This window comes from Heteronotia binoei, chromosome 11, assembly GCF_032191835.1.
Source record: "Heteronotia binoei isolate CCM8104 ecotype False Entrance Well chromosome 11, APGP_CSIRO_Hbin_v1, whole genome shotgun sequence".
Taxonomy (NCBI): domain Eukaryota; kingdom Metazoa; phylum Chordata; class Lepidosauria; order Squamata; family Gekkonidae; genus Heteronotia; species Heteronotia binoei.
The window spans coordinates 75,384,304-75,403,490 of NC_083233.1; the positions used below are offsets into that span (position 1 = coordinate 75,384,304).

A 19,187-nucleotide genomic window follows, 5' to 3' on the forward strand; every position below is an offset into this window, starting at 1 on the left:
TTCGCTTCGCTGCCTCGCCACCACTACTTCGTGGCTACCCCTCCATCCCATCACCTCCATCACGAGATTCTGGACTTGCTCCAGAAAAAAGCCATAGAACCGGTTCCCCTCCAACATCGGGGAATGGGACTCTACTCAAGGTACTTCCTGGTCCCCAAGAGGGATGGAGGCAAGCGTCCTATTCTAGATCTTCGGAAGCTAAACAAATTTATCCAGTACAGAAAATTCAGAATGATCTCGTTGCAGTCCATCTTGCCCTTGATTCCAAAGGATTCATGGATGGCTTCCCTAGATCTTCAGGACGCTTACTTCCATGTGACTATCCGACCTCAGCATCGCAGATACCTCCGGTTTGCGATCGGCCAACATCATTATCAATACATCTCCCTACCATTCGGCCTCTCCACTGCACCCAGGGTATTTACCAAGTGCATGGCGGTGGTGGCAGCGGCTCTTCGACTACGAAACATCACAGTCTTCCCGTACATAGACGATTGGCTCCTCATTGCACCAACTCCAAATCAGCTCGAGGCCAATCTCCACGAAGCCCTTCTCCTCCTGGAGTCTCTAGGCCTGCGGGTGAATGTCACCAAATCGCACTTCACCCCCACTCAACATCTCTGCTTCATAGGGGCCCATCTTCGCACCTCTTTACACCGTGCCTTCCTTCCAGAGGACCGTGCTATGACAATCATCACCCTTGCCAGGATGGTCCAGCTACATCCCATCCAACCGGCCCTAACTATTCAGCGTCTTTTAGGTCTGATGGCCGCTACTACAGCAGTCCTCCTCTTCGCCAGGCTACGAATGAGACCACTTCAGCTCTGGTTCGTACGTGCCTACCGGCCTCACGTGCAACCTCAGAGCACCCTGCTCACCGTCCCCAGGAGAGTCCTTCCTTCTCTCACTTGGTGCACCAGCCTCGACAACCTCCTCGAGGGCATGCCGTTCCTACCAACTACTCCAACGGCTATCGTGACAACAGACGCCTCCATGTGGGGATGGGGAGCCCACTTAGAAGGCAAGACTGTCAGAGGTCTCTGGACCCCTCAGGAGAGGACCCTGCACATAAACTGCTTAGAACTGATTGCAGTACACAGAGCTCTTCAATCCTTCCTTCCTCTCATTGCGGGTCGCCACATCCAGATTTCCACGGACAACATGGCAACAGTATTTTATGTAAACAAGCAGGGAGGCACCAGATCCCCTCGACTATGTCGCATAGCCACACTGCTCTGGGAATGGTGTATCAAACACAGCATCCACATGACCGCCATCCACCTCCCAGGTGTACAGAATGTATTGGCCGACTCCCTAAGCAGGATACGTATAGACGACCACGAATGGTCCATCAATCTGACCTACCTTCGTCAGATTTTCAGGTGCTTCGGGACCCCCAGGGTGGACGTCTTTGCCTCCAGGGACAATGCCAAATGTCACCGCTTCTACTGCAGGAAGGGCGACGATGCCTTCCTACATCTCTGGAGAGGTCCCCTCCACTACATTTTTCCGCCAACCCCCCTACTGACACGCGTGTTGACGAAGGTCGCACGGGATGGCACGGACTGCATCCTTATCGCACCGTGGTGGCCACGGCAACCATGGTTCACCAAACTTCTGCAAATGTCACAACACACTTACCGCCGCCTCCCGATCGTGGGAGACCTTCTATCGCAGGCGAACGGCCAGGTACTACATCACAACCCTCGGGTTCTGGCCCTCACTGCTTGGAGGATACACTCACCTGCCTCTCCACAGAAGTGACCAATATTCTTCTCAACGCAAGGAAGCCTTCTACTAGACTCTCGTACCAACGCAAATGGAAGCGCTTTTGTTCCTTCGTTGCACCCTATCATTTGACACCTGAGGTAACACCTCTAAACCTGATTCTAGATTATCTCCTATCCCTGCAGAAATCAGGCTTGTGCTACTCTTCACTTAAAGTACACCTGTCTGCCATCTCGGCATTCCATGACACTATCGACGGCAGGACAGTGTTTTCTCACCCCTTATCTAAATCCTTCCTCAAAGGAATGCTGCACCTACATCCACCGGTTAAACCGTTCGTCCCAACGTGGAGTTTATCCCTTGTTCTTTCCTGTCTAATGAAGGCGCCCTTTGAGCCCATGGCGACAATACAGCTCAATCTTCTTTCCTGGAAGACAGCATTGCTAATAGCCCTCACCTCGGGTAAGCGGGCAAGTGACTTATGTGCCTTCAGACATGACCCTCCCTACACCATCTTTCATAGGGACAAGGTTGTCTTAAGACCGGATCCTACGTTCCTCCCCAAAGTTGTCTCCAAGTTTCATCTGTCTACCTCCACTGCGTTACCAACGTTTTTCCCTAACCCATCGGACCAGGGACAGCGATCCCTGCATTCTCTGGATGTCAGAAGGGCGTTAGCCTTCTATCTGCATCGCACACAACCTTTCCGTAAGGACCCTAACCTGTTTGTGGCCTACGGTAAACCGCGTAAAGGACACAAAATTTCTACCCAAAGACTATCCAAATGGGTAGTTAGTGCCATCAGGTTGTGTTACGAACTGGCTAAACAGCCTCTTCCCGAAGGCCTCAAGGCCCACTCTACTAGAGCGGTCTCCACGTCTTCGGCTTTTCTACAGGGCGTCTCCTTAGAGGACATCTGTGCAGCTGCATCGTGGTCCTCTCCTTCCACGTTCGTCTCCCATTACGCTTTGGACGTTCGTGCGAGACGGGACGCCTCTTTCGGCCAAGCAGTTCTCCGATCCATCTTCCACTGAAGTATGGTGAGTGTTTTCGCTTCTGCCTCTATGTCTTGGAACATGATCTGTTTTCTTATGTGACTAACTATCTTCTTTTACCAGCACCCTCCTCCAGGTTACTCAGCTGGCTAGTCACCCATGTGTGGGACTGCACAGAGACCACGAAGAAGATAAACAGGTTGCTTACCTGTAACTGATGATCTTCGAGTGGTCATCTGTGCAGTCACACACGCCCACCCAGCCTTCCCCGCTGCTGGCTTCCTGTGATTGTTACTTAACTCTGTACTGTGTTATGTCAGCGGCGGCTGGAAGAAACTGAGTGGAATGGGCGCTCCCCCCCCGCTCCAGGCATGCGCGGTCGCTGCCTGCTCCCCAGGGCGGGAGGGGAGCGCGCCAAAAGCGCTATAGGCGAGCTATTGGAACTCCGAGGAATGGATTCATTGCCTGCGGCAAGACCCATGTGTGTGACTGCACAGATGACCACTCGAAGATCATCAGTTACAGGTAAGCAACCTGTTTTTCTTATGTGACACAGAGTGTTGGACTGGATGGGCCATTGGCCTGATCCAACAGGGCTTCTCTTATGTTCTTATGTGACGCAGAGTGTTGGACTGGATGGGCCATTGACCTGATCCAACATGGCTTCTCTTATGCGACACAGAGTGTTGGACTGGATGGGCCATTGACCTGATCCAACATGGCTTCTCTTATGTGACGCAGAGTGTTGGACTGGATGGGCCATTGACCTGATCCAACATGGCTTCTCTTATGCGACACAGAGTGTTGGACTGGATGGACCATTGGCCTGATCCAACATGGCTTCTCTTATGTTCTTATGCCACATCTCTCTGATGTAGCCAATCCTCCAGGAGCTTACTGTAGGCCTGTACTACAAGCCCTGTAAGATCATGGAGGATTGGCTACATCAGGGGAGTGCGGCCTAATATGCAAAGGAGTTCCTGCTACAAAAAAAGCCCTGACCAGATGCATTCTGATTCCTCTTTGCAGCCCAGGTTGAATTGCTTGGGGAGGGGGGTGGCGTCTCTGCAGCTGGTCCCTTCTAACCCCCTCTCCCTTTCCCTCTCACCCAGGTCTCAGGAGCTGCACGCCAGAGTCGATGCACACGCTTACCTATCCGACTTGAGCAAACAGTCGGAAATGGAGTTCATCGAGACCAAACGGCCCCGGCTGGAGCTGCTGCAGGACCCGCTGATGAGGCACTCGCCTCTGATGAGTCAGAGCCAGCAGGGAGGGACGGAGGATCTCTCGAAGGTAAGCCCACCAGGAGCCAGGTTGAGGCTGAGCGTTGCTTGCAAGAAAGGGGGCCTCCAACCAATGCTCCCCTCCGGGGCTTTTACAGGGCTATTGGGTAGACTGTAATATTATGTTCTTATCTTGTCATGAGAGCCCCATGGCGCAGGGTGGTAGAGCTGCAGTACTGCAGTCCAAAGCTCTGCTCACGACCTGAGTTCGATCCCAGCGGAAGCTGGGTTCAGGTAGCCGGCTCGAGGTTACTCAGCCTTCCATCCTTCCGAGGTCGGTAAGGATGGGGAGAAAGTGTGGAGGACTGGGGAAGGCAATGGCAAACCACCCCGTAAAAAGTCTTCTGTGAAAACGTGAAAGCAACGTCACCCAGAGTCAGAAACGCCTGGTGCTTGCACGAGGGACTACCTTTATCTAGTCATGGCAAACGCCTAGTTTGCCTGCCTCCCCCCATCACCGCCCCCCCAACATGATCAGAGTATCAGAGCCTGTCTGTCACCCCCCTCCCCCCGAGCATGCCACGCCTGGGCTGTAACGCCTTCGATGCAGCTGGCACGGCATCTACTCATTTGAAGAGCCCGCGGGAGGAGACTTTGCTCCCCCTGACTTCCGGTTCCTGGAAGGAGGGAGGGAGAAGCCTCCTTCGGTGGGCTCTTCAACGGAGTAGATGCCATGCCACCAGCCGCGTTGAAGGAGTTAAGCCCAGGCGCTGCGTGCTCTGATGGAGTGGGGGTGGGGTGGGGTTGGGCAGGCAGCCTGCCTGGGGTGTCATGTGCCCTTGGGCCGGTGCTGCCTCCTTGGCCAGGTCATTCCATAAGGCAGGAGCCGGGACTGAGAAAGAAAGCACGGGCATGGGGCTGCGGTTGACGTTGCCCGTTTGCCGATTGGCTGCTGTAGAAGCCCCTCCTGACCCGAGCGAAGTTGGGTTGGAAGCGCAAGGGATTTTCAAGCGGTGAGCTGGACGGTTTGTCCAGCAGCGAAACGTCCGCTGCTTTGTTTGCGGCTCACCTTCACGATGGGATCGCTGGGATTAACCACGCAGAAGTTTGTGTTTGGGATTTTTTTCTTCCCTTCCTTTCCCAGTGGGCCGGGCCTCGGAATTATTAATGGAAACCTGCTGGAGCGCGCGTTGACCTTAGCAACCGGCCCGCTTGGCCGGAGAGCGGCTGGCAAAGGCTGGATCTCTGATTGAGTAATCCATCAACAGCGGGGTATAATATAGTGCAGGGGTGTCAGACATGCGGCCCGGGGGTCGAATCAGGCCCCCAGAGGTCTCCTGTCAGCCCCCCAAGCAACTGGCTCTTGTCTGCTTCCTTCTCTCTCTCGCTTCCTTCTGCATCTCAACTTCTCAGAATACAAGAACTCGTGGGCATTCAATGAAATTGCTGAGCAGCCAGGTTAAAATGGATAAAAGTAAGTCCTTCTTCACCCAAAGGGTGATTAACATGTGGAATTCACTGCCACAGGAGGTGGTGGCGGCTACAAGCATAGCCAGCTTTAAGAGGAGGTTGGATAAAAATATGGAGCAGAGGTCCATCAGTGGCTTTGTATTTCTCCATGGAACCCAGGGAACTGGGCAAAGGAAGCTCTGGCTCTTTCCCTCCCTCCCCAGGGGACCAGGAGGAGGAGGAGCCTCAACCAATGGAGAAAATTGAGGTTTTCCTCTGTAGCTCCAGTGTGATGGAGCAAGCCGTGCAAAGCAAGTTAAGAATATAAGAACATAGGAGAAGATGTTTGAGAGCCACAAGAAGAAGACGAATTACAGATTTATATCCCACCCTTCTCTCTGAATCAGAGACTTAGAACGGCTTACAAGCTCCTTTATCTTCTCCCCCCACAAAAGACACCCTGTGAAGTGGGTGGGGCTGAGAGGGCTCTCACAGCAGCTGCCCTTTCAACGACAACCTCAGCCAGAGCTATGGCTGACCCAAGGCCATTCCAACAGCTGAAAGGGGCAGAGTGGGGAATCAAACCCGGTTCTCCCAGATAAGAGTCCACACACTTAACCACTGCACCAAACTGGCATTCAGATGTTTGAGAACTATAAAGAAGGCAAATAGATGAAAGAGGGAGAGAGGGGTAGAAAGAAAGCAACTTTAAATGCATTCTCCAAGTGCTGGCTGGCTTGGCTTGGAGAAGTGATTTGAAGAGAGAAATGTGCCTTCTCCAAGCCAGCTGACGGGGCAGTGGGGGCTTCCAAGAGCCACACAATATGTGTGAAAGAGCCACGTGTGGCTCCCGAGCCACAGTTTGGCCACCCCTGCCCTGGGCAAAGGTTAAGCTACTTTTTAGGGCTGTGCTGTGACCCAAGTAAGCTTCTCTGTGTGGGATGCAAAACAATAGAGGAACTTCAATTTATATGTGCACGGAGGGGGGCTGCAGGTGATCTTGCCTGGTGATGCTGACCAGACCTGCTGCATCAGATGCCACCCCCGCCCCCTCCCCCCCCACATCCTCAGACTTGGGATTTCCCTGCCATGATGGTGTTGGCATGTTGTGGCCCAGGTTAACCCAATTTCATCACATCTCAGCCAGGTCAGCCCCGGTAAGTACTTGGATAGGAGACCACCGAGGAAGTCCAGGGTTGCTACGGGGAGGCAGGCAAGGGCAAAACCATCTCTGTTCCTCCCTTGCCTTGTAAACCGTACAGAGTCACCACAACCCAGACACTGCTCGTTTCTACTTCCCTTCATGTCCAAGAAAAGAAGATGATGATGATGATGATGATACTGGATTTATATCCCGCCCTGTACTCTGAATCTCACAATGAGCCTCACAATCTCCTTTGCCTCCCCCTCCCCCACAACAGACACCCTGTGAGGTAGGTGGGGCTGAGAGAGCTCCCCCAGAAGCTGCCCTTTCAAGGACAGCTCTGCGAGAGCTATGGCTGGCCCAAGGCCATTCCAGCAGGTGCAAGTGCAGGAGTGGGGAAATCAAGCCTAGTTCTCCCAGATAAGAAAAAGAAGAACACTGCCAATTTATACCCCACCCTTCTCTCTGAATCAGAGATTCAAAGTGGCTTGAAATCCCCTTTATCTTCTCTCCCCACAACAGACACCCTGTGAGGTGGGTGGGGCTGAGAGGGCTATGACAGAAGCTACTCTTTCAAGGACAACTCCTACGAAAGCTATGGCTGACCCAAGGCCATTCCAGCAGCTGCAGGTGGAGGAGTGAGGAATCAAACATGGTTCTCCCAGATAAGAAGAACACTGCAGATTTATACCCCGCCCTTCTCTCTGAATCAGAGATTGAGAGTGGCTCACAATCTCCTATACCTTCTCCCCCCACAACAGACACCCTGTGAGGGGGGTGGGGCTGAGAGAGCTCTGACAGCAGCTGCCCTTTCAAGGACAACCTCTGCCAGAGCTATGGCTGACCCAAGGCCATTCCAGCAGTTGCAAGTGGAGGAGTGGGGAATCAAACCCAGTTCTCCCAAATAAGAGTCCCCACACTTAACCACCCCACCAAACTAGTGCCCTTAACCACTACGCCAAACTGGTGTAACCCGTTGATCTTCCATTGCATGTTCAGTTATTTTGCAGGGTGGGGGGGGGGAGGGGCGAGTCTGCCAGGCTTGTACAAAAAGGAAGAGAAACTGGAGAAACACGGAGTGAAAATGCTGTGGGGAAGATGCATGTCGTGAGAGGAAAAGATTGCAAAAGAGTGCATCAGAATTGCAACTCTGCCGATGTTGATAAATGGGTCCCACAGTGCAGGTTGACATCCAAGGTTTGGAAAGGCTGGCCGCTTCTCTCTCATGAGGAAACTGGGCGCATTTTTGCTCACAACCTGCTGCTGGCCGTGACTCATGTGTCGAGAGAGGTGAAGGACTGGCAGACGCCTGGAATCGTCAGCTTGGCTGCCTGCCCCATACCATCCGCCTCCCCGGATGCCAGTTTTCGACCCTTTCTCCCCCCTCCCCTCCCGCCCGGGGCTTGTGATTGACGGGCTTAGCCACCGTTTAAATTGCCTTTCACGCTATAACTGCGGCTGGGGGCTTCCTCTCTCTCTCTCTCTCTCCTTCCCTGCCTCGTTAAGGCTGGCTGCCTCTTCTTAGCGAGCCTGGCTCATCATTTACATAATTAGACCTTTCCGTTCTGTTCCATCAATATTACAAGGTGACATCTCACCCAATCCGCTCTGGGTGAAAGAGAATCCCTTCACTTTGTGTGTTCCACCTCTGTAATTGGAAGGAATGCTGCACCCCCCCCTTCCCTCACCGCCTCCTCCTGTTGAGAAAGCATCACTTAGAGATGCAAGTTGTGCCGGCGAAGGGAAGGTGGTTTAATCGCATCTGCCAGCCCCAGAATGAAATGTGCCTCGAAGGGGCGCAGAGGTGAGACAGTGCCAAAAGAACTAAAGAGCACAACATTGCCTTGATGTCTTCAGGAGCTGGTGGAGGAGCATCTCTTGGTGCTGCCGGTCGGAGTAGACAGTACTGACTTTGATGGGCCAGGGGTCAGGGGGCCAGTTTGGTGTAGTGGATAAGTGCACAGGCTCTTATCTGGGAGAACCGGGTTGGATTCCCCACTCCTCCACTTGCACCTGCTGGAATGGGCTTGGGTCACCCAGAGCTCTCTTATCTGGGAGAATTGGGTTTGATTCCCCAGTCCTCCACTTGCACCTGCTGGAATGGCCTTGGGTCAGCCAGAGCTCTCTTATCTGGGAGAACTGGGTTTGATACCCACTCATCCACTCACACCTGCTGGAATGGCCTTGGGTCAGCCAGAGCTCTCTTATTTGGGAGAACTGGGTTTGATTCCCCGCTCCTCCACTTGCACCTGCTGGAATGGTCTTGGGTCAGCCAGAGCTCTCTTATCTGGGAGAACTGGGTTTGATTCCCCAGTCCTCCACTTGCACCTGCTGGAATGGCCTTGGGTCAGCCAGAGCTCTCTTATCTGGGAGAACTGGGTTTGATACCCACTCATCCACTCGCACCTGCTGGAATGGCCTTGGGTCAGCCAGAGCTCTCTTATTTGGGAGAACTGGGTTTGATTCCCCACTCCTCCACTTGCACCTGCTGGAATGGCCTTGGGTCAGCCAGAGCTCTCTTATCTGGGAGAACTGGGTTTGATTCCCCACTCCTTCACTTGCATCTGCTGGAATGGCCTTGGGTCAGCCAGAGGTCTCTTATCTGGGAGAACCGGGTTTGATTCCCCGCTCCTCCACTTGCACCTGCTGGAATGACCTTGGGTCAGCCATAGCTCTGGCAGAGGTTGTCCTTGAAAGGGCAGCCGCTGTGAGAGCCCTCTCAGCCCCACCCACCTCACAGGTTTTCTATTGTGGGGGGAGAAGATAAAGGAGATTGTAAGTTGCTCTGAGTCTCTGATTCAGAGAGAAAGGTGGGATATTTATCTGCAGTTTTCTTCTTCTTGTCAGTATTAGGGACGACCTCTGTTGTGCAGAAGGTCATAGAACAGGGGCGACCAAACTTGTTTAATGTGAGAGTCACATGGAATAAACATCAGATGTTTGAGAGCTGCAAGGCATGAGCATAGGAAGGAAGGAAGGACGGAAAATAGATGGGGAGGGAAGGAGAGATGGAAGGAAAGCAACTTTAAATGCATTCCCTCAAGCAGCTATCTGCCTTGGCTTGGAAGAGTGAGTTAAAGAGGCAGATACCTTCTCCAGGCCGGCCGATGGGACTGTGGGGGGCTTCATGAGCCACACAAAATACGTAAAAGAATCACGGTTTGATACTCTTCCCTTTTCAGTTGGTCCATATCGGTGTTACCCGGGGAGACCAGATTAGAGTTGTCTCCCTGTGCTCCTCTTCCACCTGCAGTCCTGGAACATCCCACAATATGCAAAATACTAAATGTCTCAAGAATTCCATGGATGTTAGTGTTTGTGAGTGAATTCATAACATGGGGTTTAGTATACCATAGAGGTGTAGCTATAACAACAACTTAATAGGCCATTAATAAGCAAGGATAATAATCCCAGCCTTACAAACAGCAGTGACATCACGTTGTACCTGGATGATTGAGAGCCAGTTTGGTGTAATGGTTAAGTGCGCGGGCTCTTATCGGGGAGATCTGGGTTCGATTCCCCACTCTTCCACTTGCAGCTGCTGATGTGGCCTTGGGCCAGCCATAGCTCTTGCAGAGCTGTCCTTGAAAGGGCAGCTTCTGGGAGAGCTCTCTCAGCCCCACCCCCAGCTTACAGGGTGTCTGTTGTGGGGGAGGAAGATAAAGGAGATTGTGAGCCACTTTGAGACTCTGAGATTCAGTATAGGGCAGGGTATAAATCCAATATCCTCCTCCTCCTTCTATCACAAAGCCATGTCTGTTAGGGACTTGTTCCTGACACTTGATAGGCCAGGGGCCCAAAGTGGCAAAAGGCAATGGTGTTTTTCCCCACATCTCCTTCCTGAGATCTCTTGACTGAAAGTGACCTTCCGCTTGCAAAGCAGATGCACTGTTGCTGAGCCACGGTCTGTCTCCTTTTTTTGCCTGGAACCCCCGGAGCCAGAAGAAAACGAGGTCTCTGCGGCTTTCCTTGGTTATGCCAGTCTCCGTCTGCCTCGTTTTCCACCAAAAGCAACGTACTGCAGTGCGGTCTGCAGAAGATGGGGTCATAATCCAGGTACGACGTGAGCATGTCCGGATGCATCCAGTCCTGCACACATTTTTCCTCTTCCTATCCAAGGTTTTGCAGCTCGCACTTTGAGAGCCATGGCATCAGCAGCGAATGCTTGTTTTCCCATCCGTGTGTAGCTTGGGGAATGTGATGGCGCCCCGGTGAGCCACAAGCGATGCGAAAGATTAATTTTGGAGTTTGAAGTGACGGTGGCTGTTGGTTGTGGTTTCCAGCCGTATGTTCTTCTGTTCTGGTATCTCTCCACACACTGAATATTCTTCTCGAGCCCCACAACGTTTGCTTGAAGCGCAAAGACATTTCTGTAGACTGTAACCCATGTTGTATGTAAATACCAAGAGAATTGGAGCTGAGAACGGAGTGGGAGAAGACTATTGGGATCGAACGTGGAACTGCTGTCTTTGGAAATGGCTGCTGCGGGGCTCGCCTTTGCTGCCATCCCGTCACTGAATGTGGCTGTCTGCAGACCTTAAGCTAAAGCAGGGGTGTCAAACGTTCAGCCCATGGGCTGGATCAGGCCCGCAGAGGGCTGCTGTCAGGCCTGTGAACAACTCGCTGTCGTCTACTTCCTTCTGCGCCACAGCTTGCTTTGCCAGGCTTGCTCAGTTAAGCTACAGAGCAAAGCCTTTATTTTCTCCATTGGCTGACCAGCACATGAAGCAACTTACGTAAAAAAGCTTGCAATGCCCAGCCATTTCATGTTTCCCCTCCGAGTCTTAGGCTCAAAGCACTGAGCATGAGATTTCTGTAATGAATGTCACTAAACCAAAAGTAGGTGTGTGACTTACAGGTACGCACCTGAACAACACCTGAAGAGCATACTAAAGATTGCTGCAGCAGAGACACTGTCTCCAGATGTTGATGCAATCATTCAAAACAAGAGGTGGCAGTTATCAGGGACCGTTAAATAAGCAAACTATTGCAAGGGGAGGGACAGTGGCTCAGCGGTAGAGCATCTGCTTGGTAAGCAGAAGGTCCCAGGTTTCAATCCCCGGCATCTCCAACTAAAAAGGGTCCAGGCAAATAGTCGTGAAAAACCTCAGCTTGAGACCCCGGAGAGCCGCTGCCAGTCTGAGTAGACAAGACTGACTTTGATGGACGAGGGTCTGATTCAGTAGAAGGCAGCTTCATAGGTTCCTAAGGGTGCTAATCTTTTAAGCACGTTCTATTTTAAGTTCTTAAAAAAGTCTTTAATCGTGTTTGTGCTTTATAAAGTTTACGTCTCTGCTACCTGGCATTACATTTTATGACACAGATAAGATCTCGTTTATGTGCGAACCGTCCCTCCCTCGTAACAAATGAGTTTGACACCCCTGCTCTGAAGGTTTTAAGCCCATCCTAGAGCCTTTTGCTTTGATCGTGCAGGGGTGGCCAACGGTAGCTCTCCAGATGTTTTTTGCCTACAACTCCCATCATCCCCCCTGTGATAGTGCTTCTACAAGGAGCAGTGGAAGGGCTACATCTTGTGTCCCTTGGGGGATTTTATTTCTTTTTCTGGTTGGCAGAGGGTTCCACGAGAGAAGGATTAGTTTTCTTAGTATTGGGGTCCATTTTGCCTCCAGCGTCGCGTGGGAAACGTCTGGTTTGCTCTTACCCAGAAAGGCCTTTTTTTTAAAAAAAAAAATTGACTTTTCTTCCCAGTCTGAGGGGGCCTCGGAGGGAGCGGGAAATGCTTTGCTTCCCCCCCTTTGGGACCATTTGTGCTCTTTGAGCTGATTTCACAATGTTACTTGGCCCTTGATGGGGCCTGCAGTGGAACGTCCCATGGGGGGGGGGGGGGAATACCTTGTTTATAGGATTGATTGACTATCATGCCGGCTCCCTAGCCTGTCAGTTCAAGCTCCCCCCCACCCCACCCCATTAGTGCCTTTTGCTCACGCTGGTTAACTCTCTAGCAGATTCCTCCTCTGCTCTCCCCAAATAGTAATTGCGAGTCAGCATTCAAACAGATGCACAAAAGACAGACAGACACACACACACACACACACACACACGTGTGCCCCAATCCCATCTGAAATTTGAATGCTTCACAAGACCGATATTTTCCATTTCAAAAGCTGTTAGCTCAAGTGCGTCTCAAGTGGAAATTCACTTTCCTCGTCTCCCCCTCCCCCTTTTCTCTGAATGGGAGCTTTAGAAATCTCATTTCCGTTCCCTGATAACGTAGCGGTGGAAAAGGGCACCAGGGTGTATTTCCCCCTTTATTTCTTTGCCATAAATGAGCGTACAGGAAAGGATGCAGGGATTGGAAGATTTCAAAGTTTTCTCTTTTCTCGCTTCCTTCTACCCCCTCCCCCCCCCCCCGTGCAGAATACTGGCTTGACTAAAGGCCCCTCCCTGACTCGTGTTTCTGTTTCTTGCTTATTTGAACATATGAACATATGAAGCTGCTTCATACTGAATCAGACCCTTGGTCCATCAAAGTCAGTATTGTCTACTCAGACTGGTAGCGGCTCTCCAGGGTCTCAAGCTGAGGTTTTTCATGCCTACTTGCCTGGACCCTTTTTAGTTGGAGATGCCGGGGATTGAACCTGGGACCTTCTGCTTACCCAGCAGATGCTCTACCACTGAGCCACCATCCCTCCCCTTAGGCCTATGAACATATGAAGCTGCCTTCTACTGAATCAGACCCTCGGTCCGTCAAGGTCAGTCTTGTCTACTCAGACTGGCAGCAGCTCTCCAGGGTCTCAAGCTGAGGTTTTTCACGCCTACTTGCCTGAATCCGTTTTAGTTGGAGATGCCGGGGATTGAACCTGGGACCTTCTGCTTACCAAGCAGATGCTCTACCACTGAGCCACCGTCCCTCCCTTTTAGTGGCTCTCCAGGGTCTCAAGCTGAGGTTTTTCACGCCTACTTGCCTGGACCCTTTTAGTTGGAGATGCCGGGGATTGAACCTGGGACCTTCTGCTTACCAAGCAGATGCTCTACCACTGAGCCACTGTCCCTCCCCTTTAGTGGCTCTCCAGGGTCTCAAGCTGAGGTTTTTCACGCCTACTTGCCTGGGCCCTTTTTAGTTGGAGATGCCAGGGATTGAACCTGGGATCTTCTGCTTACCAAGCAGATGCTCTACCACTGAGCCACCGTCCCTCCCCTTTAGTGGCTCTCCAGGGTCTCAAGAGGAAGTTTTTCATGCCTATTTGCCTGGACCCTTTTTAGTTGGAGATGCTGGGGATTGAACCTGGGACCTTCTGCTTACCCAGCAGATGCTCTACCACTGAGCCAACGTCCCTCCCCTTTAGTGGCTCTCCAGGGTCTCAAGCTGAGGTTTTTCATGCCTACTTGCCTGGACCCTTTTTAGTTGGAGATGCTGGGGATTGAACCTGGGACCTTCTGCTTACCAAGCAGATGCTCTACCACTGAGCCACCGTCCTTCCCTCCTTCCTCCCTCTACGGCTTCTTCTTGTCACTTATTTCTCGGGGGGGCAATAGAGGGCTAGTGTGGGATCCGGGTGACTCAAGGGGAATTGAAACTCACTTGAGTGGCCTTTGGCCTGTCACTCGCCTTAGCAAAACCCGCCTTGCGGGGTTGTCGGTGAGGTTGGGAAGAAGGCCTTGTGTGCTACTCTGATGCTAGATTGTATGGCTCGAGGCTCCTAGAGACACGGCTTGTAGTTCATTCATTAGGTGCAGGGCTTTTTTTTTGAGCAGGAAGGCACAGAGATGCAGTTCCAGTTGTCTTGGCACCAGGGGTGTGGCCTAATATGCAAATGAGTTCATGGCAGACTTTTTCTGCAAAAAAAAAAAGGCCTTGATTAGGTGAACCGCTTGAAAGATATGGGGGTCGGGGGAAATTACATATCTCTGCAGCAACACAGACCCTAGGGAAATCAACCCAGACTGTTCCCTGGAAGGTCAGATGCTGAAGCTCAAATACTTTGGCCACCCAATGAGAAGGGAGCACTCCCTGGAGAAGATCCAGAGGCTGGGAAAGACAGAAGGCAAAAGAAGAAGGGGACGGCAAAAGAGGAGATGGCTGGACAGCGTTACTGATGTACCTAACACAAATTGTTAACCCTAGCGCAGACATTTTCCACAGTCAGCCCTGAATTGTCATTTCTCAGCAGCAAATTATATTTGTGGTGTTAGGGGAGTGCTTAAGGTGGATGCATCTGTTGCTGCTGTGAGAACTGGACCATAAGGAAGGCTGAGCACAGAAGAATAGATGCTTTTGAGCTTTGGTACTGGAGAAGACTCTTGAGAGTCCCTTGGACTGCAAGAAGATCAAATCAGTCAGTCCTAAGGGAAATCAACCCAGACTGTTCCCTGGAAGGTCAGATGCTGAAGCTGAAATACTTTGGCCAGCCAATGAGAAGGGAGCACTCCCTGGAGAAGATCCTGAGGCTGGGAAAGACAGACGGCAAAAGGAGAAGGGGACGGCAAAAGATGAGAAGGCTGGATAGCGTTACTGATGTCACTAACAGGAATTTGAGCAGGCTTTGGAGATCGTGGAAGACAGGAGGACCTGGCGTGACTTTGTCCATGGGGTCGCAAAGAGTTGGACTCAACTGTGCGACTGAACAACAACAACAAAATTTTCTTCTAAAATGACATTGGGTCAGTGCTCAGGAATAGAAGAAGAAGAAGACTGCAGATTTATACCCTGCCCTTCTCTCTGAATCAGAGACTCAGAGCTGCTTACAATCTCCTATACCTTCTCCCCCCACAACAGATACCCTGTGAGGAGGGTGGTCCTGAGAGAGCTCTCAGAGCAGCTGCCCTTTCAAGGACAACTTGTGAGAGCTATGGCTGACCCAAGGCCATGCTAGCAGGTGCAAGTGGAGGAGTGGGTTAATCAAACCCAGTTCTCCCAGATCAGAGTCCGCACACTTCAGCCACTACACCAAACAGGCTCAGTGCAGATCGCAGCACCGGTCTGCAACTGGAATCTCCCACCCCCGCACAGAACTGCTTTTATTCATATGCAAAGTCACACAGGCCCTTGGGTGCTCCTAGTGCATTATCCTGAGTTGTTTTTTTTTAATAGCCCTGAGAGTACAATGAGAGTTACCAGTTCCCATAAAGATTATTTCACATATCTATGATGATTCCCATTAGGCGTGCTTGAACAATTCAGTTTGTGCCACGATTATGTGTTGGTGATCTCTGGCAGTGCTCGTTCATTGCACTGCGCAGTTTTACCCGTGGACCTCTTGAGCCCCTTTTGCCAGCCGGGTAACTTCCCACGTCCACGCAGGGGCGGTTTGCACCATCTATTTATGAAGCTGGATTTCCAGCTCTCTGCTTGCACGCTGCCATCCACTTGTTCAAAGAAACAGAATGGTAGATGTAGAAGCGGACAGGGTTGTTTTTTTTGTGGAGGGGGGAATCTGTGTTACCTTTTCATGTAAGTCTGTGCAATATCTGTGTTAATTAGTCTGGATGTAGAGTAGGGGAAGCTTGTGTGTTCTTGCACAGCCTCGTGGAAGTTGTAGTTTTCCCCTGCCCTCTCTCTCGGCTTGGCTTCGCGAATGAAGATTTAAGAAGGGTGCAGTAGTCCACGTCTGCTGCAGGGTTGCTGGTGGCTGACAAGACCAATGCGGGACAGGCAGGTCCGGCCACAGTGGCTGCAGGGAAAAGTCTGATTTAGGGTTGGTGCTGTAGCAGTGCGATTCTTCCTCAATCTCCTTTTGTCCTCAAGACCAGCTATGCGTGCATTCTCAAAGGAAGAGACAGCCTGGTGGATGGTGTGCCTCCATGCTTTGCGATCTGAGGCTAGGTCAGACCACTGGTGATGGTTGATGCGACAGGTGCCAAGGGATTTCTTCAAGGAGTCCTTGTACCTCTTCTTTGGTGCCCCTCTATTTCGATGGCCGGTGGAGAGTTCGCCATACAGGGCAATCTTGGGAAGGCGGTGGTTTTCCATCCTAGAAATATGCCCTGCCCAGCGCAGCTGCGTCTTCAGCAGCAGTGCCTCGATGCTGGTAACCTCCGCCCGCTTGAGGACTTCAGTGTTGGTCACAAAGTCACTCCAGTGGATGTTGAGGATGGTGCGAAGGCAGCGCTGATGAAAGCGCTCGAGGAGTCGCAGGTGATGACGGTATAAAACCCACGATTCGGAGCCGTAGATGAGGGTTGTCATCACAACCGCTTTGTAAACATTGATCTTTGTGCCTTTTTTCAGATGCTTGTTGCTCCACACTCTTTTGTGCAGTCGGCCAAATGCACAGTTTGCCTTTGCCAGCCTGTTGTCAATCTCCTTGTCGATCTTGGCATCTGAGGAGATGATGCACCCCAGGTAGCTGAACTGCTGGAGTGTCTTCAGAACTGATTCACCCACAGTGATGCAGGGAGGGTGATAATCTTCCTGGGGTGCAGGCTGGTGGAGAACTTCTTCAGACTAACTTCTAGGCCAAATAGCTTGGCAGCCTCTGCAAAGCAGGACGTCATATGCTGCAGAGCTGATACCGAGTGGGAGATGAGTGCAGCATCATCAGCAAACAGTAGCTCTCGGATGAGTTTTTCCATTGTCTTGGAGTGGGCCTTTAGTCGCCTCAGGTTGAACAGGCTGCCGTCGGTGCGATAGCGGATGTAGACACCATCGTCATCATCTAGATCTACTGCGGCTCTTTGAAGCATCATGCTAAAGAAGATCGTAAAGAGAGTTGGCGCGAGAACGCAGCCTTGCTTTACACCTGTGCCTATTGGGAAGGGCTCCAAGAGGTCGTTGCAGTGTCTGACTTGGCCTCGCTGGTCTTCATGTAGCTGGATGATCATGCTGAGGAACCTTGGGGGACATCCTAAACGTTCCAAGATTTGCCACAGGCCTTTCCTGCTAACGGTATCGAAAGCTTTGGTAAGGTCGACAAAAGTCACATATAGACCCTTGTTCTGTTCCCTGCATTTCTCTTGGAGCTGCCTGAGAACAAATACCATGTCGGTGGTGCTCCTGTTAGCTCTGAAGCCGCACTGGCTCTCTGGGAGGAGTTCTTCTGCAATGGTGGGCACCAGTCTGTTCAGGAGCATTCTGGCAAGGATTTTGCCTGCGATGGAGAGCAGGGTTATCCCCCGGTAGTTGGAGCAGTCTGACTTTTCCCCTTTGTTCTTGTATAGGATGATGATGATTGCATCGCGAAAGTCGTGTGGTAATTTGCCTTGTTCCCAGCAGGTGACAAGTACTTTGTGAAGTGAGCTATGTAGTACTGTGCCCCCATGCTTCCAGATCTCTGGTGGAATTCCATCAACTCCTGCTGCCTTGCCACTTTTCAGTTGCTTGATGGCTTTAACAGTCTCTTCTAGGGTGGGGATCTCATCCAACTCTGTTTTCACTGGTTGAAGTGGGGTGAGGTGGATTGCTGAATCTTGAACTATGCGGTTGGCACTGAAGAGAACCTGAAAATACTCCGACCACTGGTTCAGTATGGATGCCTTGTCTGTGAGGAGCACTTGGCCGTCTGCACTACGCAAGGGACTCTGAGCCTGATATGATGGACCATATACTGCCTTCAGGGCTTCGTAGAACCCTCTTAAATCACCAGTGTCTGCACACAGCTGAGTTCTCTCTGCAAGCTTGGTCCACCAATCGTTCTGAATGTCTCGAAGCTTGCGCTGGAGGTTGCTACATGCAGCGCGAAAGGTTGCTTTTTTCCCAGGACAGGAGGGCTGAGCAAGATGTGCTTGGTAGGCAGATCTCTTTTTTGCCAGTAAATCTTGGATCTCTTGATTGTTCTCATCAAACCAGTCCTTGTTCTTCCTTGTGGAGAACCCGAGGACTTCTTCAGAGATCTGCAGGACGGTAGTTTTTAGGTGTTCCCAGAGTGCTTCTGGAGAAGGGTCTGTGGGGCAACTGGGGTCCTCAATTCTTGACTGGAGTTTTGCCTGGAAGGCAGCTTTAACTTCGGCTGACTGGAGACTGCCAACCTGAAGGTTGGCAGTCTCCCCTGCCCTACGCCATGCAAAAACACCGCTGTAAAATTGTTTTTACTGTGCAAAATCAGTTAGGGGAATTGAATGCACACAGGGATTTATTTATTTAAAACATTTGATGCCTTTTTCCCTTGAGTAGCTGAAGGTGGCTTAGAAGATAAATGAAATATATACAAAAGAGTACCTAAATATACATGAAACCAACATTTACAATCATGGTTTAGGACTGCTTTCATCAAATTCAGTTCTAAATAAAACTTTTCAGCTGTCTCCTTAAGACGGAGATGGCGGGGCCCTAGTGCTCTTCCTTGGAGAGATTGTTCCATAATTGTGGGGCTACCACTGAAAAGACCCCGTCTTGTGCTTTTACAGTTACTGGCTCATTTTCTTTCAAATTGGTTGCGTTCTGATTGTCCACGGTATGTCCGAGGTACAAAGGCTTGCGTCCCTCTCTTGACCCTGGATGATATATCTTACAATTGTAGATGCGGCCAAAAGCAGGAGGGCAATATGAGTGCTGCGTCCTACTGCATGTGTGAAGAGGGGAGGGCACACAGAGTACCGGGTGCTGTTGAGCTAACCTTGACCATGGGAGGGAATTATGGGAGGAGATGAATCATAGAGCTGGACGGGACCTCCAGGGTCATCTAGTCCAACCCCCTGCAGCAGGGGTGGCTAAACTGTGGCTCGGGAGCCGCATGTGACTCTTTCACACAT

General features: G+C 51.3%; 1 protein-coding gene across 1 annotated transcript in view; it reads left to right on the forward strand.

The window, feature by feature from the left end:
* NCOR2 (nuclear receptor corepressor 2) overlaps window positions 1–19,187 on the forward strand; it is a 480,522-nt gene that overhangs the window by 62,660 nt on the left and 398,675 nt on the right. Inside the window, 1 exon segment of the mRNA XM_060250121.1 lies at window positions 3,836–4,016. Within this exon segment, the coding sequence (XP_060106104.1) occupies window positions 3,836–4,016 (181 nt within the window).